This window comes from Chaetodon auriga, chromosome 5 (assembly GCF_051107435.1).
Source record: "Chaetodon auriga isolate fChaAug3 chromosome 5, fChaAug3.hap1, whole genome shotgun sequence".
Taxonomy (NCBI): Eukaryota; Metazoa; Chordata; class Actinopteri; order Chaetodontiformes; family Chaetodontidae; genus Chaetodon; species Chaetodon auriga.
Genome location: NC_135078.1, coordinates 28,892,335 through 28,902,500, shown reverse-complemented (window position 1 = coordinate 28,902,500; position 10,166 = coordinate 28,892,335). Strand labels below are relative to the sequence as shown.

The window sequence follows — 10,166 nt, the reverse complement described above, 5'->3', positions numbered from 1 at the left end:
GTACTGAAGTAAAATCTGAATGCAGTACTTCTACTTGTAGCAGAGTACTTGGTCTCATTACTTCAGGAAAAGATCTCTGGGTTTGTGCTCCTCGACTTCGGAGGCTCTCACATCTAAATGTGCTGCTTTTAGTTTCATTCCTTCAGATTTTCACTTTTCCTATCGTTCCATCACACCATGAGAAAGCTCAGATTCCTGCGATCGATTGATGGAAATCACTTCAAGATACAGTCAAAACAGGCGGCTCAGCAAACAGCCAACAGAGTCAAGGCTGAGGACGCACGCCGCGGCGCCTCTCGCTGATCCACACATCAATAAAACACTCTGAACACATCCGCAAAGGTCCAGATATCAGATATTTAGTCCAAAACATACAACAACTGTTGTTTCTGTATGTGATTATTTCCTTTACTTTGCTTCATGGATTATTCTGTTTGTCCATATTTTAATTATTAACATTTGGACTTAATTCTTTTTCGTATGGGCTCAGTGCTGCTCGATACACGAGCCATCAAATCCAGAATTTCTGTATGTACACCATCAAATACGATGATGATGACGATGACGATGACGATGACGATGACGATGATGATGATGAGTAGTAAGCCTTCAGCCTTCAGGACCTGTAAATGACAACATGTGAAATAAATTGTGAGAAGCAGAAGATATTTTCTTCTTTGTGTCTCTACATGAATATTAACTGGATTGTCTCTGTGTCTCTCTGATGGTCCTGAACTCTGAAAAGCTGCTTCCTGCTTCTGTTTGTGTCCCGCAGCACAGTCGAACATGCCATCAGCGTGTGTGTGTGTGTGTGTGTGTGTATTTAAAGAAGGTGAGCACAGACGGCGTCACGTCGACTGTAAATGTCGCTCAGATGGATATTTATAGATGAATCAGTGTCTCACAGCTGCTTTTTGTACATCTGTCACCTTGAAACCTAAAAAAGTTCAATCCCAGCTGATTTTTGAAACATTCAGAGCAGCTGACCTGATTTGTCCCTGATGTCTTTGAACCAAACACAAAGTCATCAGTGGATTCAGAAAAACACTGAAGAAGAGTTCCAGCTCCAGTTTCAGACACGAATTATCAGTCCATTACACCGGAATCAAAACCAGTTCAAAACCAGATCAAAACCGGATCAATACCGGAATCAAAACCAGAATCAAAACCAGATCAAAACCGGATCAATACCGGAATCAAAACCAGAATCAAAACCAGATCAAAACCGGATCAATACCGGAATCAAAACCGGAATCAAAACCAGAATCAAATCCAGAAACAAAACCAGAATCAAAACCAGAATCAAATCCAGAATCAAAAAACTAAACAGGGGCCTTCACGCTGAGGCGATGATGATGATGATGATGTGAAGGTGGATTCTCCTTTTTTAACTCCACGTCTTCTTTACTTTGTGTCACATGTTGCTTCTTCCTAAAAACAATAAACTGAAATGACGCAGAAACCCTGAAAGTAACTGAGTACATTTACTCAAGTACTGAATGATTTTGAGGTACTTTGTTTGAGTATTTCATTTTATGCTACTTTCTACTTTCGCTCCATCATATTTATTTGATGATTTTAGTTCTTTTGCACATTCAGGTTAAAATACAAACAACAACAAATAAATTATCACATTTTCAGTGAAGATTAAATTCATTTATTGATTAACTGAAGGGGACAAACGACGCAGAGATCAATGAGATCAAAGTGAAACTGGAATGAAAATCAAAGTCCACCTGAGCCGCGTGACAACGACCTCCACGCCAGACACTCGTTAAGACGATTTCCCCTTAAACGACATTAAATTAGACAAACGTGTCGTCAGCGAACAGAGGAATGTGAGGAGGGACGGGCCTCATGTGACACACACACACACACACACACACACACACACACACACACACACACAGCAGGGGTCACATCTCTGCTGGTAAAAATAGCATGTTGTGTCACACACACACACACACACACACACACACACACACACACACACACAGAGTCAGATCTCAGTAAACAAGCTGCTGAGCAGGACGTTAGCAGGGACTCTCAGGTAAGAACACGCAGGAACGTTTGTTTCTCTCGCAGCTCGATGTCGGTTTGGACTTCCTGAATTCTCCGACAGGAAACAGACACAGAAGACGTCCAATAAACAGACACGACGCAGGAAATCCTGCAGCTTCCAGGAAGATTAGCAGCTCTTAAAGTGAAAAAGTGGCTTCATGAAGAGCAGGATGAGGTCTGTCCTCTGTAAACAGGACTGATGACTCATGGGAAGTCGAGTTCCACGTCCTTCATCTCTGTGTACATTTAGCATGTTAGCATTCCAGCAGGCTAACATATAACGTGTGAGTGTGACATGCTAACATGGAGCATGGCCGCGTGCTCAGGCTGACAGCAGCTGAGGCGTTTGGTTTCGAGGTGTCACGTCGTAATTTGAAGTGTTGGAACATTTGACCTGTTGGTGGCGCTACAGGACCCGACCCAGAGTCCGCGAGGTTCATCCTCTGGGGATCTTTTAAGAGTCAAACATCACAAAGTGTTTCACAAAGAAATGAAACGAGACTGAAGAAGAAGAAAACCATCAAACAGAAATCAACTCAAAGAAGAGCAAAGAGAAAATGACACAAGTCTAAACAGGTGAGCTGCTTTCAAAGGTGTCCACAGGTCTGAAGTCCATTTAGGAACCACAACCTCAAAGCCTCCTTCAGGTTTCAGTCTGGATCCAGAAACAACCAGCAAACCTGATCAGAGGACCTCAGAGACCTGCTGGTGATCTGGTGATGTTCTGCTGAGGCTGAGGAGGAGGAACCATAATCAAGACGGGTCAGAACACAACGAGCCTGAGTCAGAACCAGGTCCAGAGTCAGATCCTGATCCAGAGTGATGCTCAGACTTCATGTGGAGCGTTTCAGAGACGCAGAGCCTCCATGACCTCAGAGAGCTTCTGTTTTATCAGGTCCAGTCTGAACTGAGTTCAGTCAGTTACTGAAAACTGAGCGTCTTCAGACATTTTGGGATGAAAGCTGAAAATCATCTGCGACACCATTAAAGTGTCTCATTAACCGTCCACGGAGAAGCGTGCACATGCAGTCAGGACAGGACGTTAGCACAGCTCGCTCTGACGACACGCCAGCTGTCGGGTTTCAAAGTAAAAGCCTTTTGTTGAACTTTGCTGCGTCACCAGACTGTTGAGAAATGTGAGCGACATTGACAGACGACGTGTTTGTCAGTGTCTGCATGTAGGCCACAGAGCTGCACCTGCACCTGCACCTGCACCGACATCGACACCTGCACCTGCACCGACACCTGCACCTGCACCGACATCGACACCTGCACCGACACCTGCACCTGCACCGACACCTGCACCTGTACCTGCACCGACACCTGCACCTGCACCGACATCGACACCTGCACCTGCACCTGCACCGACACCTGCACCTGCACCGACACCTGCACCTGCACCTGCACCTGCACCTGCACCTGCACCGACATCGACACCTGCACCGACACCTGCACCTGCACCTGCACCGGCACCTGCACCGACACCTGCACCTGCACCTGCACCTGCACCTGCACCGACATCGACACCTGCACCGACATCGACACCTGCACCTGCACCTGCACTGACACTGACACCGGCAAGGACGTACTCCGATACTACACTGCAGAAACATTACTGCTAAAAGTACTGCACTGACTCATGTCTAACTATGAGTCTACAATCGGTAACGCATACTCGTTGTTTTTAAAGTACACGCAGTAAATGGCCTCTGTCTCAGTTTGAAAGTAGATAAAGTAGTTCAGAAGTTCAGGTCTGTCTCTGGGTTCAAGCTTTAACATATTTTAGCAGAACCTGCTGCTCGTCTTTGATAGTAAAGACATCTGTTATCACTAAAGCTCTATGAGACGCTACGAACCAACCAATCATTTCAGCTCAAACTTTATGTTCTGCTGGGGGTTTAATTCATAACAAAGCATCATATTTTATAAGCTCTTCACATGTTTTCAGGCAGAAATCTTATTTTGCAAAGTAACTGGTTCCTAAAACTGTCAGTTCAAGTTCTTAAACTGAACGATTACAGAGAAACTGATTGATGAAGAAAGCTGTACCTGAAACTGCTGCTGCAGGACTGGAGCTGCAGGACTGGACTTGCAGGGCTGGATCCTGTAGGACTGAACCTGCAGGACTGGACCTGCAGGACTGAACCTGCAGGACTGGAGCTGCAGGACTGGACTTGCAGGGCTGGATCCTGTAGGACTGAACCTGCAGGACTGGATGCTGCAGGACTGGACCTCCAGGACCAGACTTGTAGGACTGGACCTGCAGGACTGAACCTGCAGGACTGAACCTGCAGGACTGGACTTGCAGGACTGGACTTGTAGGACTGGATCCTGTAGGACTGGATCCTGTAGGACTGGATCCTGTAGGACTGGAGCTGCAGGACCGCCTGTCAGACTGCAGTCTGTGCAGAACTGACTAGGGTCTTTGATGAATGTAGTTAAGCAAAAAGTACAGCATTTCCCTCTGAGACGTAGTGGAGAACAAGTAGTACAAAGTACGAATACCTGAAAATCGTGCAGGACTTGAGTAAAAGTAACTCAGTTAAATTCCACCACTGAAACTCTACAATCAGCTTCAGAGGTCACAAGACAATAAAATCTGACTTTAAGATCAGCCTCTTCCTCCTCTTCTTCCTCCTCTCTCCAGGAGCAGAGATGGGTTTGGAGAGGAAGGTGGACGTCCCGGTCTGTGATCTGTCTCTGCTCAGGGGGATCTGGGAGGTCCGCGTCAACAAATACAGACAGAAACAGAAGAAGGAGGAGGAGAGGATCGAGAAGAGCGCCCTCAGCAGGTCAGCTCAGCCAGAGCAGCCGTTACTGCAGTACTGTGAGAGTACTCAGCCGTTACTGCAGTACTGCCAGAGCACTCAGCCGTTACTGCAGTACTACGAGAGCACTCAGCCGTTACTGCAGTACTACGAGAGCACTCAGCCGTTACTGCAGTACTGCCAGAGCACTCAGCCGTTACTGCAGTACTACGAGAGCACTCAGCCGTTACTACAGTACTACGAGAGCACTCAGCCATTACTGCAGTACTGTGAGAGGGTTAGGGGGTTAGCACTCAGCCGTTACTGCAGTACTACAAGAGCACTCAGCCGTTACTGCAGTACTACGAGAGCACTCAGCCATTACTGCAGTACTCCATGAGGAGTCAAGCAGAAAATGGCATGAAATAGAAATACTCAAGTACAAGTAACCTTCAAATTGTACTTTGTTACATTGCCCCACAGCTTCAGTACAACTTTGACATACTTGTACTTTCTTTTTATGTCACTTTCTACAGTTTTCTTTTGTCAGCATGAAGACGCTGCTCAGATGTCTTCAGAGGACAAACGAGCTCCTCGAAATTCACCATAAACATTTTAAGACATTCTTTAAAAGTGAAACACAGTATTTTTCACAGTTTTAGTGTGTGTCCACAGTTTGCAGCTGTCAGCTCTCATGAGTCGACTTCAGCTTCACAGTTTGATAGAAACAGACTCACAGCTGACCGTCAGCCATGAATGATGACAGTCAGGCCTGATTTTAGTAATATGAACACACACACTGTTATTTATATCCCACCGTCAGCGCCTCGTCCAGCAGTGACAGCGGGGAAACGTCTGGCCTCCAGACAACAGAAAGGTCACGAGTTTGGAGGACGAACAGGAACATCCTGTCCGTCTGGAATCTGATAGGACGTTAATATGACTCATTAACATGTCTGTGTGTGTGTGTGTGTGTGTGTGTGTGTGTGTGAGAAGGATCGACCAGGAGTGGCAGTATCGCATCTACTGTAAGAGTCTGAAGAGCAGTGAACGCAACCTGCTGCACCATTACCTGGAGAGAGACAGACTGACGGATATACAGACCTGCACAGGTACATACGGGTGTACAAGGGTACATACGGGTGTACACGGGTATATACAGGTGTACACGGGTACATACAGGTGTACAAGGGTACATACAGCTGTTTGCTTGATGTTGTTGTGTATCCGTCAGAAGGGGAGCAGCAGGATCAGAAGGATCTGGAGGATCAGGAGGATCAGGAGGGGAACAAGCTGATCTTCCAGCTGAATGGAGAACGTTGGATGGTGAGCCAACAGGTTCAGGACAGAACTCCACCTTCTACAATGTTCACCTGAGGAAAATAACTGCCAGGAGGTGAATGTTTTTGCAGGATTTCCCGAAGGAGCTGCAGTGGATGACCTACCTGAAGGAGTGGCACGTCCGGGGGACGAGGATCAGTCGGCTGCCTGAATACCTGGCTCTGTTCACCCAGCTCACCGTGCTCGAGATCCCCAAAAACACCATTGCTGAGCTGCCACCTGAGATCGGTGAGGTTTCATTTATCCTTTAGTTTTTCCTTTTTTCCGTCAATCAGAGGAGGACAGATACTACTTCCTGTGTAGCTGAATGTGGTAAACCTGAAGGTTTGTGTTGAGGATCCTTAGAACAAACACATCCGTCTCTGTCCTCAGGTAAACTGACGGAGCTGAAGGAACTGAACGTCAGCTACAACCGTCTGCTCAGAGTTCCTCCAGAACTCGGAAACTGTGAGAACCTGAAGAGACTCGAACTCACAGGAAACGGAAACCTGTCCGAGCTGCCGTTTGAGGTGAGACGAGTGGACGGGATGAGCCGTCCCGGTAGATTCAGCTCTCCAGGTAGATCCTGGTGTCAGTCCCTGAACAGGAAATGGTCGAACGTGCAGAGACTGACGCTTGATTTACAGACAGTGGACGATGAAGTGCTGGTTTTGTTCTCTTTGTCTCTTCATTCGTAGACTTAAAGGGCCACTTTGACATTTTGGGGAGAATGTTCTGCACATTAACGTCCACTTCAGTTTGTGTCCAGGTTAAACAACGAGATGACGTGTTAATCGGTCTCCTTTAGCCGTGCTGCTTGGTGGATTTTGTTACCTGTGGACAGGCGGTTTGTTTGCGTGGATGATGTCGCTGTTTGGATGGTGTCACTGTGTTGATGATGTCACTGTGTAACCTGTGTCAGCTGAGCAGCCTGAAGCAGCTCGTCCACCTGGACATCGCAGAGAACAAGTTTGTGTCGATCCCCATCTGTGCTCTGAGGATGAGCAGCCTGCAGCTGCTGGACCTGAGCAACAACAGTCTGACTGACCTGCCGCAGGACATGGACAGGTAACTGATGACATCATCACCACCACCTGTAATCAGATTACTCTGAGCAACAGCTGTCTACACTTACTGTACGTAAGACATCAAATATCTCAGTCTCAGACAGAACAAGCGTCAAAGTATTCTTTGTGCTTTAGTTGCACATTGTTTCACAAATTACCACCAATTAACTGTGTGTATACATGTGTGTATCAAATAAATGTGTGTGTGTGTGTGTGTGCAGGTTGGAGCAGCTGGTCACCCTGTTCGTCCATAAGAACAACCTGTCTTACCTCCCTCACTGTCTCACCAACATCTCCACGCTCAAGATGATCGTCGTCAGCGGCGACGAGCTCAACTGCATCCCGACCAAACTGTGCTGCAACCCCGACATCAAGTACACGAAGCCGCTACCACAGCGACCGTTTCACTCTCTGAGGGACCAATCAGGGACCAAGAGCATTTTAACGCCTTCAGATCGAAAGACTCAAAAACATATATCATGAGATTAAAGTTTGAGTTAGAAACGCAGTTTTTATGCAGTAAAGTTAAAGCTACGATGTTCTTCATGGAGGCTAGCTCTGTCTGCGCAACAACAATGATCAATAAGTGCTGGCAGCCGATGGCGACCTCTAGTGGTAACGTGAAAACTGAAGAGTAGTGGACCCAGACTTGAACCTTGTGGAACTCCACATGAAACTTTGACTCTCAGGTTCTGGATTGAAACAAAAGCTGGTTTTTGTTCTTAAAGCCACAGTGAGGTTAGTTAGCTCAACCGTTTAAGACCAGTTAGAAACCAGTTCCTCCAGCCAAACAGGAAAGAAAGCATCAGAAAAGTTTGGAGTCACTGAAATAATTTCCTTTGGCAGTCGACAACGGCTGCGCTCACAATCATCGTTCATCACAAACAGCAGCAGATAAATAAAAAAACAGATCAACAAAAGTGCTGCAGTACCGGCGGCGGCCTGCAGGTGGTGGTCGTGTTCAGACCGCCCTGCCGTTTCTCTCTTTACCTGTAGGTGGCGAGAACAGACACAAACACGACGAAACACACCGAAGTCCAGCAGTTCTTGTCCTCATGTTGTCGGACTGTCCCATCCTGTCGTTTGATCGTCTCTGTTCCTCGTCAGGTTCATCCGACTGTACGACAACCCGGCGAGTGAAGCCAAGAAGAAGGAGGAGGAGAAGAAGAAAGAGGAGAACAAAAGGAGGAGGTGGAGAGAGCAGAGAGAGGAGGTGAAGGACAGCAGAGAGAAGGAGTTCATCGAGGCCTACATCAGCTCGCTGAAGGACAGAGGTGAGACTACGGAGCAGCGGAGGGACAAAAAGCTTCACTGACCAGAGCAACAAGCAGGAACTTCATTTCTTTATTCTTGATGCTCGAAATGATTTTTAATATCAAATATTAGTTTGTGATGTTGAAAACTTCTTTTATATTTTATTAAATATTCTCATTGAATTATACATTTAAAGTCGTGAGCACAGTACATGAAACATGGTTTAGAACAAAACATCATGCTAAATTTAGCATTTTTCACTACATATTTTAGCGTTGTGAATGATGTTTACGATATATTAAAGGTGCCGTTAATCTACAAATTCTGCTGCTTTTTGGGAAAATATTGTTTGCTCTGTTCCATTTTGCATTGTGAATATATTTATTGATTATATTGATATTGCATTTTATGGAAAATATATTATTGTTATGTTTTGATCTTATAGTTCAATTTTTTGCCAAATATTTAGTCCAACTCTGCTTCCTGTCGTAGCAGCTCTACAAACAGCTGATCATATTTCCATTGATGATCAGTTTTATTTCCATCTATAATCTTTAAAAGGTCAATACTGAATCATCTGGAGTGAATCAAAGTGCTGACTGAGCGACATGTTGTTTGTCCCACACTAGACACCGTCCCCTACTCCACCACCAAGGTCTCCATCTCCTGCCTGCTGTGAGGAAGAGGAGGACGAAGATGATGAAGGTGGAGCTGACGGCCTGTCAATGAAACCTGCTCCTGGTCCAGGTTTTCATTGAGGTCCAGTCCTCCTGAAGCACCGGAAACATTTACACACTCAGAATCTGGACTCGCTGAAACGAGTCAGCCGACGCCCACTGCAGCTTTAACTTCACCGAGCTAACATGCTAACGCTAGCTTGTTCCTAGCTTTGACTCCGTGAGGAGAAAGAATCGGGAAAATTTTGTGTTGTTTCGGAGAACCGTGAAGTTTGAGTCCGGTGTTTCTTTAAAGGGGTCGACTGACGAGGATTCTATGGAACTTTATTGACTTTATTCCACAACGAAAAAACAAAAAGTTAAGAATTATAAAAAATAAAATACTCACATTGAGTCAGAGCTCAGACACAAAAAACGTGTTTCCTTCAGTTTGATGTTCGACTGGCGCTCTTCTTCTTCTGGTGTTTTAACACGTCTCTGACCGCAGAACTGGCGCCACCTTCTGCTCATCTCGATGAAGCAACTCGATAATCACATAATAGAAGTTGATGGAAACAAACATTCACTCATTTTCTTTTGCTGATTTTCTGGAAATTCAGCTAAAATTGAAAAATATTTGGGTGGAAAGTCAAAATGTTGACTTTCAGATTTAAAATTCTTAGATTTTAAGTCAAATTTATGACAATTTGTAAAATAAAATAAATTGCATTCCAAAAAGAGACGAGATTATGAGGTATAAAGTCAAAATACTGGAATTTTGACACATTTAGTCAAACTTCTGGCACATTACACCTTTGACATAACATTTTTTTTACTTTGTCAGAATTTTGGCGTCAAAAATCATTATTTTGATTTCACTTGTATCATTTTTAATATTTCATCTTTCCTTTTTTTCTTGGCAGGATTGACCTTCCATATCTTTAAGTGAGCGTTTGAGCGTTTGGCTGTTTTGTGTTGATTTTGTGGCTTCCAGCTGAGTTTCCCTTTTTAAAATCTTCATCTTCATCATTCTTCAAACACAGATTTTAATCTCAGTGAGA

At 45.2% G+C, this 10,166-nt stretch overlaps 1 protein-coding gene across 3 annotated transcripts; it reads left to right on the top strand.

The window, feature by feature from the left end:
- Positions 1-2,021: 2,021 nt before the first annotated feature.
- Positions 2,022-10,030, top strand: lrrc2 (leucine rich repeat containing 2). Of its 3 annotated transcripts, none has more exons than XM_076729755.1 (10): positions 2,022-2,050; positions 4,709-4,853; positions 5,805-5,920; positions 6,046-6,134; positions 6,221-6,377; positions 6,522-6,658; positions 7,051-7,196; positions 7,417-7,569; positions 8,303-8,469; positions 9,079-10,030. In XM_076729755.1, exons 2-10 carry the CDS (start codon positions 4,717-4,719, stop codon positions 9,126-9,128), a joined length of 1,152 nt encoding a protein of 383 aa, XP_076585870.1. In that variant the 5' UTR covers positions 2,022-2,050; positions 4,709-4,716; the 3' UTR covers positions 9,129-10,030. The 3 variants fall into 3 exon arrangements, with proteins under 3 accessions (XP_076585870.1, XP_076585868.1, XP_076585869.1); XM_076729753.1 differs by having other exon boundaries at positions 6,043-6,134; XM_076729754.1 differs by lacking the exon at positions 2,022-2,050 and adding an exon at positions 2,587-2,637 and having other exon boundaries at positions 6,043-6,134.
- The last annotated feature ends 136 nt before the right edge of the window (positions 10,031-10,166 follow it).

Bases quoted from the DNA above. Each gene is read 5' to 3' on its own strand.
- lrrc2 (XM_076729753.1), top strand. From the start codon at position 4,717: ATGGGTTTGGAGAGGAAGGTGGACGTCCCGGTCTGTGATCTGTCTCTG. The intron at 4,854-5,804 runs GTCAGCTCAGCC...GTGTGTGAGAAG, and splicing joins GAGAAGAGCGCCCTCAGCAG to GATCGACCAGGAGTGGCAGT. The intron at 7,197-7,416 runs GTAACTGATGAC...GTGTGTGTGCAG, and splicing joins CTGCCGCAGGACATGGACAG to GTTGGAGCAGCTGGTCACCC.